Genomic DNA, 27,372 nt, shown 5'->3' with positions numbered 1-27,372 from the left:
GGCATTTATAACATAGATGCATGTTTTCTTTCTTTGTTGTACTGATTCATGATTCTCTTACATTCCCTTTTTTCGATCATCATTGACGATAGTCTTAAAGATCCTTCCTTCTACTTGTTTCACCAGCATTCGGCAGGACAACCTCAACTTCATCCTCTCTGCCGTTCTTTCGCGCATCGTGTAAATCCGAAGCAGTGGTTTTACCTTTCTTCTCAAGATCAGATGCCCATAAAGCCGCACCGACTGCGTTCGTGACTGTGAGAATGGACGGTACCTGTTAGCAAGATCTCCCAAAACATATCCAGAAGTGTAGAGAGACCTACATGTAAAGAGGATCGAAAGACCTGGGATAAGGTTGAGGACCATAGCCATCGTACCGAAACTATCATATATCGATGAATTAGCTTGAATCTTGAATATGATGATTTAAGAAATTATTTTTCCGCAGAGGGACATCTGTTACTCACGCTGTGTAGGCTCCTCGTCTCTTCTTGATCAATTCTGACTTCTTGACTTTATCATATCCCTTCAATTGGAAGTATCTTGCATGATAGCCCGGTCCAGATTTGAATCCTGATAGAATGTATCAGCTGTTCTGCATATCTCTAGTCGTAAAATGTGTCAACTCACCGTTAAATCCCAAGAAGAAGACGGTTCCAACCACAGGGATCAAGTTGAGAGGTAGAGTAAGAACATATCTGACGACGTTGTCCTGTTGGGTCATAAGGTAAACCAAGCAATGTCAGCTGTGGAAGTTATAAGAATCTTTTGACAATTGCGATAAGAGATACTCACAGTACTGAACCTGGACAGAGGTTTCATCAACAAAGTTCCCAGAACTTTTGATTTCCCACTACTTCCACCTGAAGTGACTTGTCTTCCGTGCTCTACCAAAGTCAAATGTCCTCTCTGCAGTAAGACCTGAATGATGTATGTTCGTCTCGTCAGCTCAAGGTATACAAACAGCGGGGATCAGCGGTGTATACTCACAGCATCGAAGAGGTCCACTCCAGCTTGATTAACAAGCAACGCTCTAGTGAGGAAGTTGATCACTACGTATGATTCACCCAGTACTAGTGGTACAGCCAGAGCGAAAGCTATGACACACATATAGGTATATTAGTGAGCTATACCAGTGGGAGTGCGCGGTATTGAAGCAGCTCACCTAAAGGTCCCGAAACGAACGCTAAAATGGCTACTTGAGGGAGATAGGTGAAGCTGAACAAGGCAGCCACTACTCCGACAGATACTAAGACTCCCTTGAACAATGTAGGAAGGAGTGGTCGGATCAAGGCTGGATCTAGATATGGAAAGGAAAAAGGTCTTCATGGTCAGCGTATCCAGTTGCTTTGTAGAACAACAGTTTGGTCCAGACGAACGACTGATAAGATAGTATATTCCCTATCATTCATTAGGATATCAGCATACTAGCTTATACCTGGAGCTCTGAATTCACTCACATAGAGTGGGTATCCCCAAGCACCGCTGATCACAGCATCTTGAGCGGTATCTCCAACTTCTTTCACTTGTCTCTTGACGGATTCTGCGATTGCGTTGCCCGTCGAGGGTTGTCTCTTGCGTCCTTGTGAGTTTGACATGACGATGCTTGGCTGTATGGGTGTGTTTATGTTTAATTGCGCTGTCAGGATAGATGTCAGTTGTATGAAAGAGGGATGATATAAATGCATCTTTCTGTCAGTTTACAAGAGTGAGTGGAGGTACTCGTATAATTGCTGGAATGACGATGTGACGTCATAGGCCTTGGCTTGGTGACATATCTGTAACAACGTTGATTCCAGCTAAAGACCTGTTTAGTACACAGTGAATAGGCGCACGCTGTTCATTGATTACTTGGTGCATGAACATCCATCAACCCACTACAATAGAACCAAATAGATTCGTCAGCTGTAGGTACAGCAACTCTTTCAGGTGAGATACGGTAGAAGAGATCAAGTATTTCTAACACCAGTCCCGATTCCCTGCTCAGACAGTACGGTAATTGTCTTCCCTCCGTGTCTGTCTCTCACCAACTCAGGCATACGATGCTAGAGGGTGATCACGCCTTATCTAACCTATCTCCTACCAAACGGAGGACAACAGTCGAGTGATGGAGTATGGCGTTATCGGGTCGCAACTTCAGAGTTGGGACGTGGTTGATTTGTTAATTGACCGATTACAAATCCCCTTTTCATCAGGCTTCAAGCATCTTCCTGTGTACGCTGAGCAGCGGCTATTCGGGACATGTAAGATATACAAGGCATATATGTCTATATGCTTCGCTTCAAATTGTTCTCTGCGCACGTCAACAAGCCTCATCAGCAATCTAGTTGCGCTCGACCCCTTGGCGTTCGTGGCGGTAATATCCGATAAGACGTGATCGTGAGTGATTTCTCACTTTCTTTCGCTGCTTCATCAAAGCCTCGGTGTATATACATTCATAATTCGACACTTTGCATACATGACCAAGGAGATAAGAAGATAAAGTTCACGCTAAAGAGACAAAAGACACCCTCATTTCCGAAAAAGCCGCCGTCAAAATGTCCTGGCGACCCCTTCTTCTTCTTGCTTTTTACCGCGGTATCAGACCTTCTACTCAACATTCCTACGAGTACAAGCTAGTTCACACGATATGGCGAATGGACGTTCCTTGTTCGATCTATACATGTCTTAACTTGTTACTGGCACAAAATGCAATTCTGTATCAAGGTACATGATGTGAAGAGACGGCAAATCACGAAGTCTAACGTGCTCAATATTCACCTGCGTATCTTCTTTTGCGATAGAGGTCGATTCCTATTGGACGATACTGATAAGTTTGTAAAACACGAGAGGACATACTTTGATTGCTGGGTGTACCACTGAGATACTTATATATTTATATGACCTCCAAGAAAGACAGTTTCTCTTTCTGACCGAGTCATCGACTAAGCCTGGGCTGATCCTATAATCACCAGCTAATCATGTCAAGAGCTGAAAATCCGGAAATCCATCCGGTAGAGCTAGCTGCTCAGAGGGGAGAAGCTCTCTTAACACCTGAAAGCGATAAAGATGAGAAATTCGATTCGATCAACTCAAACACATACGAAAATAACGAAAGTAAAACGTTAGGATACGATCATGAAGCTGAGTTTGGACAAGCTAAACTCAACGATTTCGCCATTAGAGATGATGATGATGAGAATCAATATGATTGGGAATCAGATGAATTCAAAAATATACCTGAGATAGTTAGAAATACAGTTAGTTTTGAAGATGATCCGACTTTACCTGTTATTACTTTTCGAGCGATAGTCCTTTCGGCTTTGTTCTGTACCATTGGGAGTATCGTATCACAAATATCCTAGTAAGTGTCACCTCTTAGCTCGTGAGGAGGATCTGGATTGCTGATATGCCAGTGGCTTGTTGCAGTTTTCGTACGACCAGTGCGCCGTTCCCTGTATTCTTCGTCATCCTGGCTTCTCACCCATTGGGGAAACTTATGGCTCGGGTGCTTCCTGATTACAAAGTACCACTTGGAAGGTTTTTTTTCTCACTCAATCCTGGTCCATTCAATGTCAAAGAACATGTTAGAAAGTATCTGTCTCGTGTTCTTCTCAAGCAAGAGATCCTGAAGCTGACTGCGACCTGCGTGTTTAGTCATCGGTATCGCGGCTAACGCTGGAAGTCAAGGACAGTGGGCCAGTAAGCACTATCTACATCACAGTAACGTCATCTTTTGACATTTTGGCATAGCTTTCTTACCCACCAATGCTGCTCTTTACTATAATATCACGATGAATCCTGCAATAGCCTTATTTTTCGGTTGGGTAAGTCAAGAAAGTTGAGAAGGGAAAAAAACTCATACTGTATTGCTGATCGAGCTATCGTTGTAGGGTGCATCTCTTCTAGGATTCTCTTTCGCAGCTATGGTCCGACCTATCTTAATCGATGATCCCCAATTCCTATTCCCCTTATCTCTTCAACAAGTAACCGTCTACCGAAGTATCCAGGGAACAACCGAATTGCATCTCGAACGATCTCGTAAACAGATGAAAGTGAGTCCGCTACGTGCTGACTTAACTGTATACTGTAAATGCAACATGGCTGATCTCATTCAATATGATCGTCTAGGTATTCTGGCTAGTGTTCTTGGGAATGTTCATCTGGCAATTCTTCCCTGCATTCTTATTTCCATTTACCGCTGCCTTGGCTCCCCTGTGTTGGTTCGCCAGCCAAAACCATAAAGTCAATTTCATCGGTGCTGGAAGAGGTGGAATTGGTTTATTGAACATTACCTTAGATTGGTCAAATATCACTTCGACCGTGATCACTTATCCTTATAGCGTTCAAGTGATCATCTTCGTCGCTTTCGTCATCACCGTAAGTTACAGCTCCATGTTGGCTTGTCTTCTAGCCAGGAATGAGATATACTGTCGACTGATATTCTGAAAATTAATGTAGACTTGGATCCTGATTCCGATAGCTTACTTTGGGAATCTATGGGGTTCACCAACTTATAACATCATGTCTAATGGAGTTTTCCAAAAGAACGGCTCGGCGTATCCCTTCAATTCCCTCTGTAAGTCCATTTCAAGATGTCCACCACATCAGCTTACAGTATCATCCAACATAGTATATACCGATGCTTCGGGCTCGCAAATCTTCAACGAAACAAGGGTACGTATGAAAGATCCAGCTCAGCGCAAAGATTGATCGCTGATCAGAGTGATGCACCAGTACGATGAGATTGGTCTCGCTTATTCCGGTGCTCAGTATCTTTGGGAGATCTTCATGGTTAGTCTATCCTGTCCTGGATCGTCTTGAACACTTCACAATGAACTGACAAGTGATAATTTGTCTATGCAGTGGTACGCTTCGTATATTTCGTCTTTCGTGTGGTGCGGCCTTTTTCTTGGACCCAATATCGCCCATGTATGGAGATCATGGCGAGCGAGAAAGGCGGCACATAACGATCGACTCAGTAAACTTATCCAACAATATCCAGGATTGACTTGGTGGTAAGTCGTCCTTGATGCTTCGTACTTTCAATAAGCTGAATACAATCTCGCAGGGAATGGGTTCTCCTCACTCTGATTCCCTTCTTCATGCTCCTCGGGGTCATCGTCACCAAGAAATTATACATGTCTACATGGACGTACTTTGTCGCTCTCGGTTTCGGCGCAGCGGCGATGCTACCTATGAGTCTGATCTATGCTGTATCTGGATATCCTATGAAAGTTGGGTTTTTCAATGAACTTGTCTACGGATGTAAGTTTGATCGAAGAATGAAACCCGATAATACCATACAGTGGGAATATCTTGCTTATTGTGGTGGTGTTCATCGCAGATATGATCGACGCTAAAGGATCTTCCCGTCACCCATTGGGTCAACTTGCTTATCGAATTATCTCCGGTAATGTGTGGTATGATGCTAGGACTGTTTTAGAGGATCAAAAGTTGAGTCGAGCCTTTCGATAAAATCCCATGGTGACTAAAGATCTGCGACAGATCGGACACTACTTCCATATTCCACCTCGAACCGTCGTCGGTATTCAAATTCTTGCGAATATGCTAGCCCTCCCGGTGAACTACGGAGTGATGAGATGGGTTATCGCCTCCAAATTCGATTATGTCAGTGGGAAGATCGCCGATCCCGCAGGTCAATGGACAGGTCAAGAGTTCAAGAGTTACAATACAGCTGGTGTACAATATGCTCTGGTCGGTCCAAAGAGATTGTTCGCTTCGAGCGTGTTCCAACCTGTCACTTATGGTTTCGTGTGAGTCAACTATACTAGACGAGGCGTAAGATTTGTAGGAAGATAACAGTGCTGATACTGCATGAAATGAATAGTGCCGGAGCAGTCGCACCTCTGATCATTTGGCTATTGCACAAGAAGTTCCCCAAAGCCAAATTCGCTTTATGGAATACTACCATCTTCTTCTCGGGTGCTGCTACCTTCTATGGTAATCTCAGTACCGGTCCTTTCACCACATTCATCATTGGGACTGTGTGGAACTTCTACTTGTTCAGATATAAGAGAAAGTTCTGGAACATGTACGCTTATATTGTAAGTGACTCGACCATATCGATTCATCATTGATGAATAATAGCTTATACAATCATATCATGTTTTTGTAACAGACCGGAGCTGCTTGTAAGTCATTCTCCTAATACATCTATTACGATACGGCAGATTGACAGTTTATCTTACTCACGTGGTATAGCCGATACTGGATGGAATTTCAATTTGTTATTCATCTTCTTGTTCCTGGGTACGACAGGTAAGAACACAATTTTCATTTCACCTTCAAATGTGAGTAGCTGCAGTGACTAATGGTGAGCTGCAGGTGCCGTCATGCCTAACTGGTGGGGTAACAACAAGGATTCGATTGAGCGATGCTTCGCTCTTAAGAAGTAAGGACGTATTCGATAGATGTTTGAACGAATGCTATTGGGACTGCGAGTGGCTAGTGGACGGTTGTAGACTGGGTAATCAGGCCGGGAGCGCTATGGACGGGCGCATGTACATTTGTGTATGCAAGTTTTAAGGAATGTAATTTATCGGATTACACTTCTATACTGATGGTATGGAGGGGATATAGGAAGCAAAAACTACTGTACTCGACATTCTCATGTGGTCCCTCAACATGGTACTACTCAAACGATATGAAGTTTGTCTGCGCAGAACGGACGGGATGCGGAATTTCTTTCATTCAATGACCGTAGATGTGAATAAAACCTTCGGTCCAGTCTAATTCTGCGATTCATCCACAAGTGTACTGATCTGTTTACCTCTACGGACCATGTCAGGAATAAACCTGTTGGGAGTCTATCAGGCTAATGGCTCTGCGATCTCCTCCACATTCCACATATTCCTGAATATACCCCATCCCTCGGTACCTTGTCTAATTATGACGTCTGCGGCATCATCATAGCCGGTTTCATCACTATCCTATCGTGTAACGTCAAGAGCTCGATCCGATCTCATAATCGATATCGTGATATCGTGGTGTAGTATCGTATCTTGTGCCCTCCACGTTCAATGTACATAAGTCAAATGAAGTCCCTTCCTCCCCCGTTTGTCTAGCTTCTCCAAGTTACCCAAATCGTGTAAACAGTGGTAAGGCAAATTGTGACGAATAAGACACCGCCGTAAAGCTGAGATATGGCGATCATGATATCGTTGACTCGGATGACCCGAACCCTTGAAAGAACAGGCCATCAGCCGGTCTCTGATCCACGCATCGTAAACAATCCGTTCTACGATAGGTAATATTGGGAGCATGTCGGGAAGATGATCGTAAACATCGCGTGAGGCTTCTCCCCAATGGGTCATATTGGTAACGCGATTGCACCACAATGCGTCATCAACACCATCGACAAACGTGGGGATATCATTAAATGACGAATATAAACATCATTCCTAGACGGATGTCAACAAGTGGATATCTGATATTATCGTTTTTTGATATCGTCGATCGATCGATTCAGATATCAATTAGTAAAAATCGGTAACGGTAATGGTCATGGTGACGGGCCGGTTATTGGATGTGTCGAATTTCCCTGTATGAGGACTTTCTAGTCTCGATTCCGGTGAAAGTACAAAGGGTTTCAACGGGTAAACATGCCACACGCGATCGCTGGAATAAGACGTGACGTTTGACGAACATTAGATTTTGCGGAGTCTCCAGCCGATCTCGATCTCTGGATTTTATCGAAATCTCGCTTTTTCACCGATTTTATCGATTTTATCGATTTGTGATAGATTTCGATCTTTGAATCGATTGCACAATTTTAAGGGAAATCAACAGTTCAAATGGCTGAATTATCTAAAGATACATACCGATCAGTCCTGATAGAGTAGTAAGACTTCCGATCCGGCTCGGTTTGTTGGGTGTTTACCTGAAAGATCTGACGAGATGGGGCTGGTTTCATTACTGAATGCAGATCGATCTACACACATTCTTGCGTTGTTTGTGAAACTAAGACTGTCAATAACGTAGCGTTCTTTTTCGTCATCTGTTCTCTACGTCATGAGATCAATTCAGACGAATGACGACAGTTGACTCAACTACAATCAACTCAACCAAACATCCATTACCCAGATTTTGTCTATAAATACCGCTTGTTTTCTCGACTTTCCAACTTCCATTTTTATCATCACAACAACTTCTCACAACAATAACACAACAACACAACAAACCAAACAGTCAACATGTCTACTTACAAGCCTTCCGAAGTAAGTTCGACATCTTTTTCTGGTATTCCCTACGGTCAATTTTTGACCAATATTTTTACTTTGCAATTTGTTCTGACAACATCTATCACACCTTTAGCACGACGGTCTTAAACAAGACGGTACTCCCGATAAGAGAGTTAGCTCAGAACACGGCTTCGGAGGATCGTAAGTTGCTCAGAACATGCTCAGAGAAGTTATTCTGACCATGGAATTCAACAGCGACGGTCCCGACCCTCACGTTGAAGGCCAAAAAGGTGGCTCCGTTTCCGGAACTGACAACTACAAGCCTTCCGAACACGGTGGGGTGAAGAAGGATGGTACTGAGGATGCTCGAACCAGATCTGATCATGGTTTCGGAGGCTCGTGAGTACTTGCAGCCGCTCACTTCTGCCTGAATAGCTCATCTGATAACATTGTTTCATAGTGACGGACCTGACCCCCACGTCGAAGGTCAAAAGGGAGGTTCCAAATAAGCAACCAACTTCCAGACTTAACGCCGGAAGTGCATATCTATAGTATATCTATTTGTAGCCTTAATAGCAGTAACAATGTGAATGTAAAGAAGTAGCTGAATCGAGCCCTCAAATATGGCCTATTGGCCATTTTGTATGCTACCCTTGCATCATTGACTCTCTTCCATATTTAAGACTCCACTGGCAGATTCTGCATACTCAGAAACCGAAACCCGTTATCCATCTCCTGTTAACTATAGTGTCCAAACCATCCCAACCTGGGTCAGATTGCAGAAGATAAGGGGCTAACACGATCGATCGCCCGTGAGCTGCTGCCGGGCAAGTCATAACCGGAATGTCCACCAATCTGATAACTTCTTTATTTACCCATCCACATCCACGTTGCATTCATTCCACTTCTCAGGTAGATGCTGCATGCATGAGAGTCAGTGTTTCCTGTGAAGACAAGTGAGTATATCACCCTCGCAGATCGTCAAGCTGAAAGTCAGGCGAGTGCCACCAAAGGAGGGTCAGCTGCCACCGACAAGTCGAGTTCGGTTGACGTCAACCCCAGAGTGTGCACCTCAGGATACATATATCAACTCGTCAACCCAGTCAGCTACGATCATAACTCAATCATATCATCTACACTTCATCCTCATTGATGCATATATATGTGAACATATACGATTTGTTCCACCGATCCTCATTTCTTCTTGTCATTCACTTCCATCGTCCACCCGCCTCTTTCACTCGACCTCACTCACCATGCCGCACCGTCCTTTCCTCAATAAAGACCAAGTCGCCAAAATAGATCAGCTTGAACAGGCCTATACATCCCAAGATGCTTCAAACAACTTCGCATGCAGTGGTATCTTCCCTCCACACGCGGTGAATATCGACACATTGGCTTTGTACTATCAAAAACCGACTGAAAAGAAGACACGAGGTTCGATCAAGTGAGTGCGATCATTCTCAGAGGACAGCTCACTTATGATTTGCATCAAGATCCGTAACCTTCCCTCTCACACAAGAAACAGCCAGAAATATCTACAATACTGGCGAGCCTTCCCCTTTCGGCAGAGGTAATGAGCTCGTCTACGATCTGACATACAGGCAAGCTCATGAGCTCAAGCCACCCCATTTCGCACTTACGAACGACCTCCTCTCGGCATGTGGTCTTCTTACACTTCTAGCTAGAAAGTTAGACTACGAGATTCCAGTAGAAGCTAAAATCAATAAGCTGAATGCTTATGGTGAAGGAGGTTTGTTCAAGGCTCATAAGGAGTGAGTTTCCGTCTGGACATCCATCTTTTCCAAGATCATTCAACGTAGTGAGCTGACGTTACTTCATGTCAGTACACCACAAAGTCAAGATCACATCGGCACACTCATGATTTGCCTTCCCAGTCCATTTACCGGAGGTGCACTTGTCGTCCGTCAGAATGGCTCTACTATCACTTTTGATTGGGGAAAACAAACCGAAGATGGATCATTCGCTTGGGGTTTTCTTATACTCCGATTGTGAACACGAGGTCCTCCCAGTAACCTCAGGAACAAGGATCACCATCTCCTATGACATCTTCCTGGGCAAGAATGCAGCCGACTTCAAACAGTCCACTTTTGATACTCGACTCGTACCCATTATTAAAGCTTTCAAGGAGATACTCAAACCCGATTTTCTACCTGAGGGGGGTGCATTGGCACTAGGTCTGACGCATGGGTATCCCATGATGGAGAATGAACCCGATACAGATCTGTCCAGAAAACTCAAATCTTCGGATGCGATGCTTTTGGCCGCTATCAAGAAGCTCAATCTCAGATGGGACTATTTCGGCGTTTACGACTACGACAGATCGGATTACTATGAAGAAGATTCGGACGAAGACGATGAGGGTGATCAGGATGATCCGGAAGCTCTTGTACGTCACTGTATCCTATCTACTGTTTGGTCTGATTTGAATGCAATTTGGATCTGTCATATACTGATGATGAGACATAGAAAATCGATACTACCTTCAGAGGGACATTTGGATAGCAGATGATTTCTTTGCCTTTGAAGGTGAATATTTCGGTGATGGCTCGGACGGACCTAGGTTAGAGAGAGATTTGGATTTGATCTGGGTCACCCTCCCCGGCTCATATGCCATCAAGAATTCGTATATAACGTACGGTAATGAGGTGAGTCCCCTTTCCCATGGGTGCATGAGCATTTTCATGCCCCTGAGAGGATTGTGTATGATCGAAATTCGGCCTTCCAGCCTTCCGGCGCAACAACGTATTGTGCTGTCGTCATCGGAGTCGACATTCCCCGCGCTCAAGATAGAGACAGAATACCGAAAAGGTGAGTAAGACTACGAGCTTTCTCCTCAAGCAGCGTCCTGAGCCAACCTTACTTTCTTCCCCGAAGTGTCGGACAATGATCATTGGAGCCAACCAAAGACGAGAAGGAGTGGGAAGATTATACGGTGTAGAATTTGACAGAGTCTCATAGTTTTAACGTTTGTACTTACGATAATGATGAATAAGTGTCGTATACACCGGGTTGCCCTTGAACGGAGCTCACAAACGCAATACCACGCAAGGCAACAACTTGTGAATCTTGATCATAACTATGCTGAATTACCAAATCAGTTACAAAGTGCCACATTTAAATTCACATTTAGCCCAAAATCTCAAAAAACGCAAAAAAAAGATAATCTCACCAACAGATCCCGCAACTAGAAATCTCCAACATGGATCTTTATCTCACACGTCGAGTTCGCATCCTGTATCCTTGCTTTAGGCCATCCATATTATGTCTTGACACCTTTAGAATAGATACGCAATGTCTTCATTCCCCGTATCCTCCTCTCGCAGATCCTTCTGGAGAGATGAATCACCAGCAATCACCCCCGGCAGTCCCGGTCCCTCACGATTATCGAAACGTGATGTCGAGAATTACCTCAGCTTCGCTACCCACCTTGATCGTACTGAAGAATATGACCTATCTTGGAGACTCTCACATCCGCCTGATGCCCACATGCAGCAGAAAGTCCCGATTCCGGTTGCTGCCGAGAGTGAACGTGGGATAGAGGATGAATCAGAATTAGAAGATCTTGATGCAGAAGTGGAAACTGAAAATCAAGAGGGTAATCATCAATCTTCATCACCTAATAAGCTTAGACGTGTTGATGGACCCGGATTTGCACCATCATATCAAGATGTCAGTGGTGTCCTACACAAGAACAAGAAGAGGAAGAGGGATGATAAGGATAAAGAGCGAGAAAGATTCAAATGGCCCCTATCGACAGCCGAGCTGGACAAGCAGAGTGAGAAAGATGGAGGTATCGGGATAGACTCGCTGGAAGATACGATTAAATCATTCGCAATGTCCTATATACGATTGAATGGACTGAAATCACCTTATACCGACCATAAACAGAGTCAAGGTGAAGGTGAAGAATCGTTGTCGAATCAGATTTTCGATCCGGATTTAGAACAGGAAATGGAATCCAGCTTACCTGATGATTTCATCAAATCGACCAAGGAATACTTAAATAGGATGTTGACGAATTTGGCTGTCATCAGACCAGCAGATATTGGTAAGAAGAGGAGACAGATGGGTACGATAGATTGGATGGGAGTGTTGAGTGCTGCTAGTTTGGATAAGGATTTTGAGCCGTGAGTAAGGCTGATGTTCCCTTGACGAAATCAGGCAGAGCATATATGAGTTAGGTGTATCTTGCTGATTGACGATGCCATATCCTGTTCAGGCTGGTGAAGGACGCAAATGGAAGGCTCAGAGAAATGTACAAGGTGGATGACCATGATCGTAAGTCAAAATCGATAACCTTGAACTGTGTCAGAGCCATGTTTGAGATAGCTGTCGCTGACTTACCTGCATATAGTGCTCACTCATCGTCTCGGTATTCTACATCGCCCCAAGGTCAATCCAGAAGCATCTATTCTTGATTGTCTTTACGATACGGTCTTACCGAAAACAAACAATGCGATACGTCCTCATCAATCTCAAAAAGGTACGTAGCAGGAAATCTGCTCCATACTATCCATCCACTTGATCGTCATATCCCTCCTTCGGTCGTCCAGTTCTCCTTCTCGGTCTCTTCCCCAATGCATCCGTTCACCATCATATACTATTCGTCCAATCGTTCTGCCTCCCTTTACCCGTCCTCCCTCCGATAACCCTAATAATCCGATCCCCTCTTCCTCTTTTCTTACCTGTTCCGCCTACGGCCTCTCTTTCCTTCATCCCATTGTCAAACTCCTCCGCCTGAACCCACTTCTCCAAAGCGCCTTCTTGCCCGAGTCGTATCTGTCCTCTCCCCTCTCATCTCGCTCCTTCTACTTCTCGACCTTGTCATCCCCCTCCGCTCTGCGCCTACTAACCCCTTTATTCTCCTCGTCCCCTTGCTTCCACCCTCCTGCCCACACCTCCTTGCCCCCGGCCCTCAGCATGCATCTCCATGACTCCATATCCTACATTTGCTGACACTCTAAATGACTTATAGAACTAGAAAACCGTGCCGAAAAGCGTCGATTGAAAGAAGAATCAAGGCTCGCCAGATTATCCAAACAACCTTCATCCGTCCCAGCCAACCCAAAACCAAAACGAACGAAACGAAAATATACCAAACGAGACTAACGAATAACGAACGACGAATTGTCATGATGTCATGAATAGAATGCATATAAATGTTTTATACAAAATGGGAAACATGATCGTAATGGTATCTTGTGATGTGTATTTTTTCTATCTGTTTACAATGTAACTGATTGACCAAATGCTATTTTACAATCCGTTACTAATACGCTAATATACAGAAATACCATCAACAGAATTAACGAGGTCCCAACTTCAATTATCAACTATATTTCTTCATAATTCACCCCAATATCTACCTTCATTCTCAAACCTTATAACCTCTTTCCATACATCTACACCGACTGACCTCCTAGTTTTCCTGCTTGCGTATCGTAATGCCGAACTTCTAATCAAATCAGGATGCCATTTCTTCAAATTCAAACTTAGCTCCCTCACTTTCCCTTCTGCTATTACTGCTGTACCTTGAAGACCATCTATATCCATCTTTTCATCCGATGTTACATTTGTGGCTTTGCCTTTACCTTTGCTATCTTTCATTTTCTCTTTCTTCAACCTTATTTCTCTACGTTTCCTGTTCCACTCGAACACATCTGCAGGTACACCTAATCTAGGTCTACCCAATCTCACTATCCCATTCCTATTCGGTAGCTTCTTCTTAATTTGTACATACACGGCGCCATCCTCAGACGCGGAAGGAACGATGAAATTCCCCATACTGTCTCTTTCCCTATCTTCGTCTCCTTCAGGAGGGACTGTCGATGGGAATATACTACCTGAGAATGTTCCAGTGGAATCGTACGATATCGCTTCTCCACATAGGGGAAAGAACGGGATGGTATCATCGTTACGATTAGGTAACATTGGATGTTCCATCTTACGAAAGGTTGGCGGACTCTTGTTACTGCCAGTTTTACCTGATTTTGGTGTAGAGGGGATGAAGATATCGTCTTCCTCGTAAATGTATCGAGGTATCGAAGGGATTGGAATGGAAGGTGGTGAAGGTGTACGAGTCTTGGATATGGGTTGGTTTTGACCTCGAGGTAAAATCGGTGGATGGGAGATCATATATGCTGGTAAGACTATATCGGGTAAAGGTGGAGGAGGGTTGACAGGAAGATATGAATTGCGGAAACTAGGTTGAGACGAGGATTCTTCCCATGGTAGAGGATGTTTTTCAAAATGATGTGATACACTTGATATACCATATCCTGCTTTGTACAGTTTATCATTACAACCTGTACGTGGAAGATCAATGTTAGTCGATGATCAGATGATGCCATGACATGACATAGCAATCAGTATGATACGGACCTTTAAAAGGACATCGTAGCTCAGGCTCCAGATGGGCCACCTCGATATGTCTTTTCAATCGTTCAATGTCATATTCATCTTGCTTACAATTCCCCCATGGGCAATTATACTTCGGCCGGCGTCGAAAGAAGAACTGTTAGAAACAGATATACATGTCAGTACCACGAGATCGTGTATGCATGTCGTTCGTGCATCCTGGTGAGCTTACATTATCGTCATCATTGTCTCGAGGATCTTCCTGATATGCATGTGCATGCATCTTTTGAAGATGTTTATCGACATGCTGTATGAACCAACATAATGAGTAATTGTAATGTTCAAAAGTCAAACGCGTGTGTTGGTTAGACTAGATAGAACTAACCTTAAGTAATATCTCGTAATTACCCAATATCGCATTACACCTCTCTACCCGACATGTATAGCTCCCAAGTTGCTCCTTGGATTGCTTGAGAATCTGTGCATCTTCCACCCGTTGCTGGATGTCCACTGCATCATGTTGGTTGCCAGTGAAGGAGTTATGTTGGGTGAAGAAGGGATCAGGGAGATTAAGTGGAATATCAAACCCTGATTGCGCTCTGATGCGAGATGGTCCAGCTTGGGCGTTTGAGCCGTCGAAAGCGTCCAGGGATCCAAATGTCGATACCGGTTTTTTCGAGGGTCTGAATGGTTTGTAGGGCGATGTTGATATGTTTGGTGGTATAATGGAAAACTCTGGTGATCCTTTTGGGGAAAACATGGTTGCTTCCGTCACGGCCGCGGAGTACGGGCGGACGGTAGATGTGATGGGACTTGCAGGAAATAAACCAAGATTGAGTAGGAGGTATGGCGGAGATGCTGGTGACGCGACACGATGCCGATACCGATGCGATGCGATTTCGCTCTTTTGACGAGCGGTCCAATTGATGGCATGAAATGGGGAAGAGGAAGGAAAAGAGATCAAAGCTGATGTGGTCTGTCTACCTTTATACTCGGATTTAAGAGATCACAGCGCAACGGAAAAGATTGCGAAATTGCCTGATTTGGTAATATGTAATGTTTCAATCAAGTTGAGTAAGCTGTGTGTGTGTCCTTTTGTTCTGATTCAGGGACAGATCCTGGTTTGGCATGTGTATCTGGTTTACAAGACAGCAAATGAAGTACATGCTGATATATATCCTATACAACCTGTATCTTGTACTTCAGTCCATCCATCCATATCCATGCTATAGACGTCGTTCCTCCATTCTTCGGGTCTAGAACACCGGTGCATCCTTCAAAAACACTCGTCCTTCTTCGGCCAAAACCCACTTTGCGACCGTATTGGCAGCAGCTACAACAGCAGATTTCGACAATTGGGGTGATACAGTCAAATACAACTCGAATGGTTTCGTTAACTAAATCGCGTACCATCGCGATCTCACGTCAGCATCTCTTCCTGGTATCGAGAGAGACAGTCTGTACTCGTTATTTCAACGAAGTACTCACCCAAGCTAAACACGCTTCATGCTCTGTACGTATGTATACCAATTTATATGTCTGGGTCTGTCCAGATCGACCATGGACGATATCGTGTAGTTTCTGATACAGCGTGATCAAACTATAACATATGTACTGCATTAGTGATCGAATGCTGAGTCTCTGACAGAACCTACCGTTTCCTATCTATGCTATCTTCAGTATAGGGGGCTTCCCATTCAGGTTGAGTAATTTGGATGTACGTTCGAGATTTGTAGATGAAGTGACGAAGACCTGGACATCCAATTGCAGCTACCATAACATACTATATCAGTCTCTGTCTCTGTCTGCGTCCATTCGAGAGCAGTGAGCTACTTACAAACGGTATAAGGATGAAGTGGAATAGATTCAGTGATTTTCGTCAAAGTCTTGTCATGATCCAATTTCTGTCAACTTCACTGTCAACTCTGATCCCGTATAAGAAGATGCGTCATGGTAAGCTCACTTCCATGACAATACTTTTCCAACCTCTAAGATCTTCGAAAGCTTCTCTATCCGCACTAACAAATACCAATCCCACATCCTCAGTCACATAGCTTATGTATGCATGTACAAAACCAGCTGGATTGAATTTCGGGAAACAGATAGGCAGCCATGTTTCGGAAGACCGCAATGTCGAGGAAGAAGCAAGGGTGTTGAGCAGTAGATGGAGGTCTAGCACGATATGTAAGCTCGATATGTTGACTAGAAGCTTGCTTATGAAATGGCTGGGATCATTATCAACCTACCAGAAGGATGTACAGCATGTTTCCTTGGTCTAAGAAGTGTGACTATCCGTCCATCCGCAATAAGCAGTACATACAGCAGATCCTATATCGATGAGAATCAACACATTCAGCTGCCTTTCTCTTTATATTCATCGACTTACTCACATTGAATTTACTTGGGGGCATCAGAGCGGCACCAGCCATATCCCTTGAAGCAGGGTTCATCCTGAGTGGTTGTAAAGTCGAAGTGAGATAGCTGAAATCGAATTGAGATCTATCTGTGAGTTTGTTCAAGAATGTTTCTGTGCCTAGCATACATGATCACGAAAAATCAGCATCTGGAGATGTTGGCGGGGTTCGATATGAAGCAAGCTAGACATACCTTCTAACAACCGCGATAGATCAAAGTTGCTTCTCCGCTGAAAAACCCTTGATAGCTGAGTGGAAGACACTACAGATAAGATATGCAGGTGGATGTATTCGAGATGAGAGCGGAGCTGTAATCACATATACAGGTGAATCAGCTCTCCATCGTCTATGACAATAGAATTATAGAACATACAACATGTTCGGGTTCACCCCAATCACTGACTGCGAAGAGGTATAAAGGCGGTTTGAGCAGAAATCCTATTCGGGTCTGACCTTTGATTATACACCTGGGAGTACATCACACAAGTAAATGTCAGGTTTAGGCCATATACCGATTTATAGTCCCAACTTACCGTATCTTATCATCGTCTTCTTGAAAGATCGATATAAGGGTCGAAGCGATTGCCATCAGTTCCGTTATATTATCTTGAGGTGAGTTGTGATGGCTGTTTCAGAGTTGCATGGAAGTCATTACCCTGTCAAGTAAGGAATCATATTGGACTAGACTCACGAGCTAAACACAGGTTTACCAGCATTCGTCAAAACGTAATATCTTCTAGGCATATATCGAGATATACCTAGTTCACAGAACGTACGAGTTCAACTGCCTGTCATAGGAACGTAGGTGTATGACTACATAACCTACTATGTTTCGTGATACCATCAATAACATGTGGACCAGGATCAGGATCATCTTTCGTATCTATCCACAAGGAAATGATCAGCACACGATTCTCCCGTAGACAGACTATCCAACATTGTGATGTTTTCTTTTGACTTACCTTTCAGCTCATTCTTTGGATCTTCCACTCTATCATTCCGTCTTACCTCTGCAGCAGATACCGTATTCCTCCTTACCAACTCCCTCAATCCTTTCCTTACATCCCCTATTGACAAGCTCATCTCACCTTCTACACCTTCATCTACTTGCTTCTCCTTTTCCTTCTCCTTACCTTTCCTCGAACTTGCCGGTGTATCATTTCCACTTGCACTTGCATTGATCGATAATCCCTCGAAATCCTTTGAGTCTATATTTCCCCCTGATCCGGGGGCAGAACCAGGTAATCCCTCGAACAAAGATCTGGAAGAAGAAGCTACTGTAGGCGTAGCGGTTGAGCTGGATGTTCTAGATCGTAACGCTAAACTCCCATAAGGTGCATTCAACAGACCATTAGAATTCTTCGATTTAGTCGGTGTAGACGGGACTGATCTGTCTCTACGAGACAATACATTTGGGTTTGAATGTGCTCTCCTACGAGGGCTTATCTCGGTCGTAGACGGAGGTGAGAGGTGTGCGTTGGCTGTGGAAGCGAGAGAAAGTTGAGAGGTGGTACGGGATGGTGTAGGTGGGAAGGAAGGTGGGGAAATCAAGGATGAGGTAGAATTGTCGAGTCGGGGAGGGGAAGAAGGTGAGGGTGAGGAGGGATGGGACATGATCGAGAACAGCAAGTAATTTCTGTAGTACCCATCGACAGCTTTTGTCTTGCTTGATAAGCTATCTCTCAAGGGTTGTGCAAGCGTAATCTAGGTATGAGCAATGAAATGAGATGAGATACGAGATGGAACTGTCGATGCACGCGTTCGATGTCATCTGTGAACGACGAGAGTGGAGGTATACGAATGGTCATATCATTGGATACGGTGAATGACCTTTCAAAATCTATATGTATGCATCGTGACTATGCATGATGCTTCAATGCCATGCTATATACATCCTGTCCCTCTACATGCCATGTCGCAGGACAGATCGAGCTTCTTGTGACATGGTGGAGTGATGATAGTGATCTAATCGTCATTATGCCTCTTGACCAGCAACCAATCTTTCACCTTTCAGAACGGCTATACAGATTACCAGACACATGTCAGCACTTGCTCGATACATAGGATTTTATATTGACCTACCTCCAGGCTTAGCTTCGAACCCGGTACCAAATTCGCAATCTTTGATCTGACTCTTCTCGCCTATCCTTCCATTCGAACATATAATCGTATTCTCTAATCGTGCACTGTGGGACATTATCAGGACAGTCATATCATCAGCATTTCCATCATGGATTCAAGGAGACTAGATGCCTAGCGCGAGCAGATTTTAAACCTCACTTTTCTTCGACCGTGACAAAATCCCATAACACACAACCCGTCAATTTCGCATTCTTACCAATATTACAATGTCTTCCAATTATACATTTCTTGATCGAAGCCCTTTCACCCACACGCGTTCCTTCACCTATCAAACTGTCGGGTGAAATTTGAGATTGGGGTGAAATGGCAGGTAAAGTTCCAGTAGCATCTTCCAGTGACTGTTGGATCTGTTTATTCTGAGATATATTACTCAAATTGTTCAAAGCACCACTCGAGGTCGACAGAGTTTTGATGAATTTTCTATTCAATTCCCAATATCCTGCCAAGCTATTCGCTCTTATCAAGTAATCCGGTTCATAAACATTCTGTAAACCTTTGTCTTTCCCTTGTCCTTGTTTATGACTTCCCTTACCAGAGGGCTGTTGTGATTCGACTGGAGGAGGTTGAGGGGCTGTGACGAGAACTTTACATTTCCAACCCACTACGTCTTTCCTGATCGATGCTTTTACGTCTTCTTCAGGATCGATGATCATGCTGTTCTGCAATGAATCAATTTGAGATCCAGAGCCTGATCGCGAGGCTGATCCGGGTGTGGTGCGTGGTAAAGGAGTGTGGTCAGAGGTGGGTGATGAGCCAGGTGAAAGAGTAGAGTAAGGAGAGGAAGATGGGTTTGTACTTGTTGATCGAGCTAGGGCAGCAGCGAATGGATCTTTCCTTGGTGGGTTAAGGACTATCATTTGTGGAAGTCATCAATTAGCGCTTTTCTATCATTACTCCAGACGCATATCTCGTTTTCATCTAGATACACCCAACATCTGGATGGGATTAGTCGATGAATATCAACTCACTCGGTGCCCAACGTCTTCCTAACCCTTTCTGCCATCCACCCTTGATCAACCAGGGTATCACCTGTTCTCTCATACTATCCAGATCCTTCGAGCGACGAGTCGACAGCAGATCAAGGACAGTACGTCGTAAAACGTATATATGAGCATCGGAAAGTCGAGTGGTAAGGGATAAGGTGGGGTGACTGGATCATCGAACGATAATTCAATTAGTCAGTCTTAAGAATGTTTTCTAAGGGTTGAAGAGGAGACGCACGAGCTTATCAAAGCCATCCGTAATTCTAAATCATCTTCCATACCTTCCAACGGTTGAATCAATAACAACTCGCTAGTATCTTTATCAAGAGCTACAAGTACTTTCTCTTCACCTATACAAGATTCCATCATTTAGCTAGGCAAAGAGGTCATGTGGATAATCTGAACATACCATCTTTGACAGATTCGGTAGGTTCGTAAAACACAGAAGTGAGCACCGCATCAGGAGACGAACGATGTTTGTCCAGTATCGATGTGAGGGATAGTGAGGAAGGAGGTGAAAGGTCACAGGGGAGGAGAACGAAGTCGGTCTGTTCAATTACTCATTCATGATCAGTCAATGGCCATGGCCATGGCACTCTATTCGTTGATATGCCCGCTTGAATTGGTGATACTCACCCTAATCCAATTTTTGAATCTCCTTACCAACCTGGCAGTCCCCTCTCTGCCATTTCCGCCTTTGACACCTAATTCGCTCTCATCGTCATTCTCATCATCCTTTTCACCCTCTGTCGTACGTTTGATATCTATCCTTGCTTTAGGGTGAGTAGCCATGGAGTAATGTTCCGTGACATGTTCAGCTACAGAGGTGTAAAATGATGGCGGGACAATGATCAATACGTCTACAATTCATCACAAAAACAAAAAAAACAACAACGTATGTCAGCGTTGGTTTCGGCATTGAGCACGAGAGATATCTTTCGCAAGATAGGTGCTTACCTCTCAAACCAGCAGCGAACACCCAATCGATGACTGAGTTGATGATAGGGACGTTTCCAATAGGTAACAATGCTTTTGAAACTACGTTTGTACCTTGATTGAACGGGTACAAGCTGCAAATCACCACTAGTCAGCCTGCGTACCATCATCACACCTCATAAGTACAATTCAAAAGAAGAAGAGCAGCAAAAATATGACAGGTGGAAGAGAATGGATCTTTAGTTTAGGTCAACTCGAACTCACTTTTCACCATATCCAACTAAGATGACAGCCATGAAATCTTGGTTGTCCACCGCACGTCGTTTTGACACACCCTGAGATTGGTCGAACATCACACTCGTTGACATCTTGGATGATCCCTTGTTCAGTCTAGGATGATGCGATGTCGATGGATATACGAATAAGTTGCAGAAGTCGACGGTAGAGTGAGGATCGAAAAATGGAATTGAACAATGAAAGTTGGAGGTTTTGGAGGACGAGTCAAAATTCCGTGTCTCGCTGCTTTGGTCTCAGTGGGGCACCTCTCACATTTCTGTGGTACCGAAAATATCACAACTCATTCTCGTTATATTCATATGCATGTATGTATGCACAGCAGGGGAGCTTCATAAAGCTGGACAACATGCTTTCGTTGGCAGAAGTGAAGCAGATCAAGCGCTGAATGTGATGAACGAAAGAAAACAGAATATACATTATTGGGCGTTTCATAACAATCACTACAACAGGCAGCGTAACACCAAATCAGGCCAAATGGGATCAGTACGTATCAGGCAGGTTGATGTATGCGAGCTACGTCCTATTATTCATCACCAGAGTCAGCGATATGTCCTTTTCCATGAATTCATATGATAACGGGCAAAGAATGTAAAATTCAGAAATCGATGAATATCAACTATTCCCTCACCCCGTCTACTTTTTGTACACCGAGACGTTTATCACCTTTTTACGGGTGAATAGGCTTGGGAGTCTGTCCGCCCATCGAAAGATATCATCATGATGATGTGGAAGGGGTTGCATGCGACATGGGGAAACGAGAAAAAGGTGAAAATGACACTTACAGTAAAAATTGGAAATATCAGTTGAACAGTTGAGCAGAAGTCTGATAAGATATAATCATCTGATCAGCTTAGAGTCCCCTCTACGGTGGTATAGGGCATAGAAGGAAGTAAAGGTAGGGAAGGGGAACGCTCAGTCAAGGCTGAAATTGTCTCGCCAATCACGATCATGAATCGTCGGCGAATGAGGTAAAGTATGGTAAGAAGTTTTATCTTCATCGCGTATATTTTCGAGGGGGTGGATCAGGTCGAAGCGAGGATGTGAGAGTGACTCACTAGTTAGGTGAGTACGACATGATCGTTTGGCTGGCTTAGATTGAATGGGAATGGAAGATGAAGCACGGCCCATTGTCATACTATTAGGTTGTATCATCATCAGCTATACGGACCCTTTTGATCCTATTGCGAAATCATGAGCAGGAAGCAAAGCAAATGAATCAGGTCATGTGTAAAGATAGTCCTCTAGCTGATCCGGTCCTACCCGGTGCACGACGCATTCCATTAGAACGAACCCCACAAGAACGAACCTAACTGAGAGGTTCATAAATGTGAGATTTGTCAAGGAAAGGTCTTTAGGAGTTGGATTGTTATGAGTCATCCGGAATGAGGAGTGTTGTGGGGATAATAAAAGTATTGGGAGAAGGATGAAGGGCGTAGTAAGGATAAAGATACTCACCAGTAGATCTTATGCGTATGGAGAGAAAGAAGGAAGAGCAACGAAATTGACCCAAGAAAAGATATTGGGTGATGAAAGTTTGGTTGTTGACTATAGGGTGAAAGCCATGACGTGGATATGGAACAAGCATATCTTTGATAAGTATACATCCGTCATCAACGTGGTAAAAGTTGGGAACCGCGAACAGCAGCGTCATCCTGTCTGCATCCGGCATTGGGCATGGCATTCCATTCCACAAACTTCTTTTCGCTCGTCCTCTCTACACTGCCTATGTCTTCCCTCTCCGCAAATACCAGTCTGACAAGAAGAAAAGAGAGCCAAGATGTCACGAAGAGGCCCTCAACCAAGCTTCATCAGTAAATCAAAGTTCGATATACTGGGTGATGACATAGATAATGAAGAAGAAGAGGAGGAGGAGGAAGTTGAAGAGGTACCAGCGTGAGCTTTGTCCATGGTATGAATATGAAGACCTAGCTCATTTGGATCTACAGTGTTGTTGCTCCCAGCGCCACCGAAGCTCCTGCTGCACCCCTTTCCAAATCCGCCAGGAAGAGATTAGCCAGACTAGCTTCCAAAACCGCTGAAAATGCCAATGCCGTCGTGGACGCAGCGAAAGAAACCGTCATCAACGCCGCCGACAGCATACCTGTACCTAGCACCCAGCAGAATGGTCAAGCTACTACCTCCGAATCAGCTCCGACCTCGACAGAAAGAGAGACCGTTACACCTCCATCAGCTATGAAAGAGGAGTCCAGAATCAACGGTGTACAGGAACCTGCGCCCTCAGCCTCGATACCTTCAGAGAAGAAAGAAGAAGAAGCTTCCAGACCTCTACTTCCAAATGAGAAAAGTATTTCTTCATCCACCTCCGATAAATCATCCTCGGTTCCATCAAGTACCAATTTTCATCCTACTTTACCTGAAACTCTTCCTGGAAAGACTGGCGACAAATTACCATCTAACAGGAAGAGAAAGCAGCCTCAGGATTTCGAACCTTCCGGACCGGGTAATACGCCTACACCTTCCAGTCCATCTAAATTGGGAGTCAAGTTTGAAGATGGTGTAGCTCCAGGAGAAGGTAAAGAGGGTGAAAAGACTATTACCCTACCGCCTAAACCTGTGGTGAAGAAGGATAGGAATGTCATTGAGAGAACTACTTGGACGTTCATCATGATTGGTGGTTTCATTGGTGACTTTCACACGCATCTTGGATATGCATGCGGAAACTGACTGAATGGAATGATGCAGGACTTCTCTGTATGGGTCACCCATATATGATTTTATTGGTTATGCTCTGTCAAACTTTGGTTTACAAGGAAGTGACAGCTTTATTCGATTTGAGGGATCGTAAGTTGGGGTCTTGACAACATAGCCTACTTCAGCTTACATGTCCTAATTTGACTATAGACGGAGCCAACAAAGTGGATGTCGCTCCCGGTGAAAAAGGTGATAAATGGAGTAAAACGCTTAACTGGTGAGCAACTTTCATAAGGCGTCCATCCGGTCGAAAATATCATCTCTTATCGCTCTCTCCCCAGGTACTTCTTCGTCGTCTGCAACTACTTCCTATACGGCGAATCTATCATCTACTACTTCAAGCACATCGTCTTCGTAGATGCATACATGATCCCCTTTGCCAGGAATCATAGATTTATCAGTTTCATGCTTTACGTCGTCGGTGAGTTGGTCCCCCGAAGGACAGTTTCAGATATGTGAACATCACAACTCACCGTACCCATCTCGCCAACTTAGGCTTTGTCGGCTTCGTCGCTAATCTGCAACGACAATACCTTCGTCAACAATTTGCTCTTTTCTGTTGGGTTCATATTTCTCTGTTGCTCATTGTTGTCTCAAGGTAAGTTCAGCAGCAGATGACTGAAGGTGGCCAGCTGAACGTGGACATCTCATAGTCACTTTATCGTCAACAACATCCTGGAAGGATTGGTTTGGTTCTTCGTTCCTGCGTCTTTGGTGATTTGCAATGATGTTATGGCATACGTTTGCGGTAAGTCAAATGCGTCGAGCGCGATGGACGGCCGAGATCTGATGCAGTTCTTTTGGCCATCAGGTAAATTATTCGGTCGAACTCCACTCATCAAGCTTTCACCGAAGAAAACAGTCGAGGGATTCGTTGGCGCCTTCATCTGTACCCTTCTTTTCGGTCTTGCCGTAAGTTAGCTCTCTCGTCAAAGCGTTTGTAATTCCAACTGATCTCAACGTTCAGTGGGGTACATTCTTCATGAGATTCCCATATATGATCTGTCCCGCTCGTGATCTCGGTACCAACGTCCTTTCCCAAGTCACCTGTAGACCTAACCCCGTTTTCGTATGGAGGGACTTCGAATTTACCGGTCCAGCCAGACAGATCCTTTCGACTGTCGTGAGTCATGCCGTGTTCCCGAGTCTGGATCTGTAATTTACTTACGTATGATGACACAGCTTGGCCACGAACCACCTTCGATCCCATATGCTCCATTCCAAATCCACGTTTTGGTCATGGCTACTTTCGCATCGCTCGTAGCTCCCTTCGGTGGATTCTTCGCTTCTGGATTTAAGAGGGCATTCAATATCAAGGATTTCGGTCACAGTATACCTGGACATGGTGGTATGACTGACCGAATGGATTGCCAGTGAGCTTCGTTGTTCATCTCAACGTTCGTTGTGTGTCAGTATGGAAGCTCATATGATCTTGCTAGGTTCATGATGGGTTTGTTCTCATATGTCTACTACAGCTCTTTGATCAGAGTAAGTCAGCTACAGTATACGGTTTTCGCTTGTAACATGAGCTGATGGATATCTTGGGGTTATAAGATCCAATATGTGACAGTGGGATCTATAATGCAAACTGTCGTTACGTCGTTGACACCAGGAGAACAGTTGGAACTGTTAGCTGACTTGAAGAGATTCTTGGAGGGTCAAGGGGTGAAGGCGTAGTTGATACCAAAGAGAGCCAGTGCGCTAGATGGGAAGAGAACGGTCACGGAATGAAAGTGCATACCGACGGTTGATAGTGATAGTGGATTGAACGAACGAATGAATAGCATGCATAAAACGTGATAGCATACTATGTGATTGCATTCATCACCCGTACTACTGTATCCCCATCATTCTGGCATTGTAGTGGCCGGATCAAAATGCCGATTGATCCGATCAGGGTCAAACGGATGCCCATTCGAAACGAGAAGAAACAGAGATAGACGTCACGGATTTATCGAGGATGCATTCGTGTTGTCAATCTCAAAGATATACGATATAATATATACATCAATTCAACAGCCCTTCACTTTCACCTGGCATTGCCGTCCGTCCGTACATAGCTCACAAAGTATATCGTATTCCTCCTCATCCACTTTGAACCTCTGTTAGAAAGCACATACAACATGACCGACTTTAAACCCCCAGCTGAAGAGAGACCTGACTTAACTATCCCTACTCAAGAGCCTGATCCGGTCTTGATCGTTGTCATGGTGAGTTCGAACGTAGCATATAAATCTTGAACAGGATGTAGCGCTGATGAAGATACGTGATTGCTAGGGTCCTGCATCATGGTGAGTGAACCTACCGATTGCATATACCTATCAAAGTCGCATTCGTAATCAGAATCGAAGCTGACATCTCCATGACATGTCATTATCATATTTGCAGTGGTAAATCAACCGTAGGAACCGACCTCGCCAACGCCCTCTCAATCCCATTCATAGATGGTGATTCCCTCCATCCAGCATCGAACATTCAGAAAATGACGAATGGTATTCCCCTAACGGATGACGATAGACTTCCATGGCTTGCGCTGATCCGTTCGACCGCCGAGAGGAAATGTAAAGAAGAATGGGAGAAGCATCAAGGTGATTTCAGCCAGTTTGAGGAACACGGAATAGGTAGAGCGGGGATAGTGATTGCCTGTTCGGCGTTGAAGAAGTGGTATAGGGATATATTGAGGGGTGAGGTTGAGGCTAGACCTCCTCCGGAAGATGATTTGGTGAGTTTGTCTCTCGAAAAATGTGTGATACCGTATATCAAACGACAAGTGGAGAGGAGTTAGTTCAAAGACGAGACACAATCATAAGACTTGAAGGACGTCATCAGAGGAATGTATGGGATCGTTTGGGCGAGCGGAAAAAATGAGAAGCAAGTCTCTTTTTGAAAGATATTGATTGGCTAACTCCAATCTATAGCCACCATCCCACTCAGTCGCCAACCCAGAACACAAAGTCTCTCACCCAGCCACCACAGCCCTTCGGACCTATTTCGTGTACTGCGAAGGATCACCTGAACTCCTCGCTCAGAGGATCGCTTCACGTAAATCTCACTTTATGGGAAGTTCAATGTTAGCCTCTCAATTGGCTACGTTGGAGGATCCAAAGGGTGAAGAGGGAGTCGTGGCCGTTGATATCTCTTTGAGTCCCGAGGAGGTGGCTAAACAGGCTGTTCAGAAGGTCAGGAAGTTGTTTGGGTATGAGTAGGCTGTGGCTTGCAACAAGATAAGTTTGATCATGAACAGAACAAGTATATTTGGTCGTTTCTTCTTTCTTGCTTCCATATAGATTAGGACAGAGATGGGTGAAGAAGAGGTTTGTTTCG

General features: G+C 44.3%; 11 protein-coding genes and 1 non-coding gene across 12 annotated transcripts; 7 read left to right on the top strand and 5 right to left on the bottom strand.

The window, feature by feature from the left end:
- Positions 1-94: 94 nt before the first annotated feature.
- On the bottom strand, positions 95-1,598 carry L199_007299 (uncharacterized protein; the record flags this gene model as incomplete). The annotated part of the gene is made up of 9 exons (XM_064892992.1): positions 95-255; positions 324-382; positions 468-573; positions 631-712; positions 796-921; positions 991-1,097; positions 1,166-1,300; positions 1,380-1,401; positions 1,461-1,598. The coding sequence occupies 9 exons, from the start codon at positions 1,596-1,598 to the stop codon at positions 95-97; spliced, it is 936 nt and encodes a 311-aa protein (XP_064749064.1).
- A 1,362-nt stretch (positions 1,599-2,960) lies between these two features.
- L199_007298 (uncharacterized protein) lies at positions 2,961-5,457 on the top strand (the record flags this gene model as incomplete). Its single annotated transcript, XM_064892991.1, has 12 exons — positions 2,961-3,343; positions 3,409-3,584; positions 3,637-3,681; positions 3,733-3,806; positions 3,873-4,034; positions 4,111-4,359; positions 4,441-4,558; positions 4,613-4,656; positions 4,717-4,773; positions 4,846-4,997; positions 5,051-5,247; positions 5,327-5,457. 12 exons carry the CDS (start codon positions 2,961-2,963, stop codon positions 5,455-5,457), a joined length of 1,788 nt encoding a protein of 595 aa, XP_064749063.1.
- Positions 5,458-5,547: 90 nt separating this feature from the next.
- L199_007297 (uncharacterized protein) lies at positions 5,548-6,398 on the top strand (the record flags this gene model as incomplete). Its single annotated transcript, XM_064892990.1, has 5 exons — positions 5,548-5,756; positions 5,831-6,047; positions 6,122-6,134; positions 6,205-6,261; positions 6,328-6,398. 5 exons carry the CDS (start codon positions 5,548-5,550, stop codon positions 6,396-6,398), a joined length of 567 nt encoding a protein of 188 aa, XP_064749062.1.
- A 200-nt stretch (positions 6,399-6,598) lies between these two features.
- L199_007296 lies at positions 6,599-6,705 on the bottom strand. Its single transcript, XR_010449973.1, has one exon. It is a non-coding gene; the product is annotated as a 5S ribosomal RNA (ribosomal RNA).
- A 1,490-nt stretch (positions 6,706-8,195) lies between these two features.
- On the top strand, positions 8,196-8,692 carry L199_007295 (uncharacterized protein; the record flags this gene model as incomplete). The annotated part of the gene is made up of 4 exons (XM_064892989.1): positions 8,196-8,219; positions 8,317-8,384; positions 8,439-8,582; positions 8,644-8,692. 4 exons carry the CDS (start codon positions 8,196-8,198, stop codon positions 8,690-8,692), a joined length of 285 nt encoding a protein of 94 aa, XP_064749061.1.
- A 747-nt stretch (positions 8,693-9,439) lies between these two features.
- On the top strand, positions 9,440-10,709 carry L199_007294 (uncharacterized protein; the record flags this gene model as incomplete). Its single annotated transcript, XM_064892988.1, has 5 exons — positions 9,440-9,630; positions 9,680-9,958; positions 10,031-10,176; positions 10,226-10,593; positions 10,674-10,709. The coding sequence occupies 5 exons, from the start codon at positions 9,440-9,442 to the stop codon at positions 10,707-10,709; spliced, it is 1,020 nt and encodes a 339-aa protein (XP_064749060.1).
- Positions 10,710-11,498: 789 nt separating this feature from the next.
- Positions 11,499-13,316, top strand: L199_007293 (uncharacterized protein; the record flags this gene model as incomplete). The annotated part of the gene is made up of 4 exons (XM_064892987.1): positions 11,499-12,334; positions 12,427-12,485; positions 12,562-12,690; positions 13,183-13,316. 4 exons carry the CDS (start codon positions 11,499-11,501, stop codon positions 13,314-13,316), a joined length of 1,158 nt encoding a protein of 385 aa, XP_064749059.1.
- Positions 13,317-13,550: 234 nt separating this feature from the next.
- On the bottom strand, positions 13,551-15,324 carry L199_007292 (uncharacterized protein; the record flags this gene model as incomplete). Its single annotated transcript, XM_064892986.1, has 4 exons — positions 13,551-14,512; positions 14,589-14,721; positions 14,797-14,871; positions 14,950-15,324. The coding sequence occupies 4 exons, from the start codon at positions 15,322-15,324 to the stop codon at positions 13,551-13,553; spliced, it is 1,545 nt and encodes a 514-aa protein (XP_064749058.1).
- A 496-nt stretch (positions 15,325-15,820) lies between these two features.
- Positions 15,821-18,592, bottom strand: L199_007291 (uncharacterized protein; the record flags this gene model as incomplete). The annotated part of the gene is made up of 13 exons (XM_064892985.1): positions 15,821-15,961; positions 16,053-16,164; positions 16,220-16,334; positions 16,402-16,468; positions 16,528-16,736; positions 16,811-16,892; positions 16,955-17,097; positions 17,172-17,286; positions 17,352-17,445; positions 17,512-17,604; positions 17,670-17,736; positions 17,805-17,861; positions 17,941-18,592. 13 exons carry the CDS (start codon positions 18,590-18,592, stop codon positions 15,821-15,823), a joined length of 1,947 nt encoding a protein of 648 aa, XP_064749057.1.
- A 361-nt stretch (positions 18,593-18,953) lies between these two features.
- L199_007290 (uncharacterized protein) lies at positions 18,954-21,407 on the bottom strand (the record flags this gene model as incomplete). Its single annotated transcript, XM_064892984.1, has 9 exons — positions 18,954-18,997; positions 19,061-19,164; positions 19,259-19,970; positions 20,089-20,270; positions 20,342-20,453; positions 20,513-20,651; positions 20,740-20,963; positions 21,061-21,173; positions 21,304-21,407. 9 exons carry the CDS (start codon positions 21,405-21,407, stop codon positions 18,954-18,956), a joined length of 1,734 nt encoding a protein of 577 aa, XP_064749056.1.
- Positions 21,408-23,113: 1,706 nt separating this feature from the next.
- L199_007289 (uncharacterized protein) lies at positions 23,114-25,725 on the top strand (the record flags this gene model as incomplete). Its single annotated transcript, XM_064892983.1, has 12 exons — positions 23,114-23,229; positions 23,283-23,980; positions 24,040-24,138; positions 24,199-24,265; positions 24,330-24,469; positions 24,544-24,646; positions 24,702-24,796; positions 24,860-24,960; positions 25,016-25,171; positions 25,231-25,421; positions 25,488-25,536; positions 25,603-25,725. The coding sequence occupies 12 exons, from the start codon at positions 23,114-23,116 to the stop codon at positions 25,723-25,725; spliced, it is 1,938 nt and encodes a 645-aa protein (XP_064749055.1).
- A 446-nt stretch (positions 25,726-26,171) lies between these two features.
- Positions 26,172-27,254, top strand: L199_007288 (uncharacterized protein; the record flags this gene model as incomplete). The annotated part of the gene is made up of 4 exons (XM_064892982.1): positions 26,172-26,258; positions 26,326-26,339; positions 26,437-26,770; positions 26,967-27,254. The coding sequence occupies 4 exons, from the start codon at positions 26,172-26,174 to the stop codon at positions 27,252-27,254; spliced, it is 723 nt and encodes a 240-aa protein (XP_064749054.1).
- Between the last annotated feature and the right edge of the window lie 118 nt (positions 27,255-27,372).

This window comes from Kwoniella botswanensis, chromosome 2, assembly GCF_036426115.1.
Source record: "Kwoniella botswanensis chromosome 2, complete sequence".
In the NCBI taxonomy this organism is placed as follows: Eukaryota; Fungi; Basidiomycota; class Tremellomycetes; order Tremellales; family Cryptococcaceae; genus Kwoniella; species Kwoniella botswanensis.
This window is presented reverse-complemented; position numbering and strand designations above follow the sequence as displayed.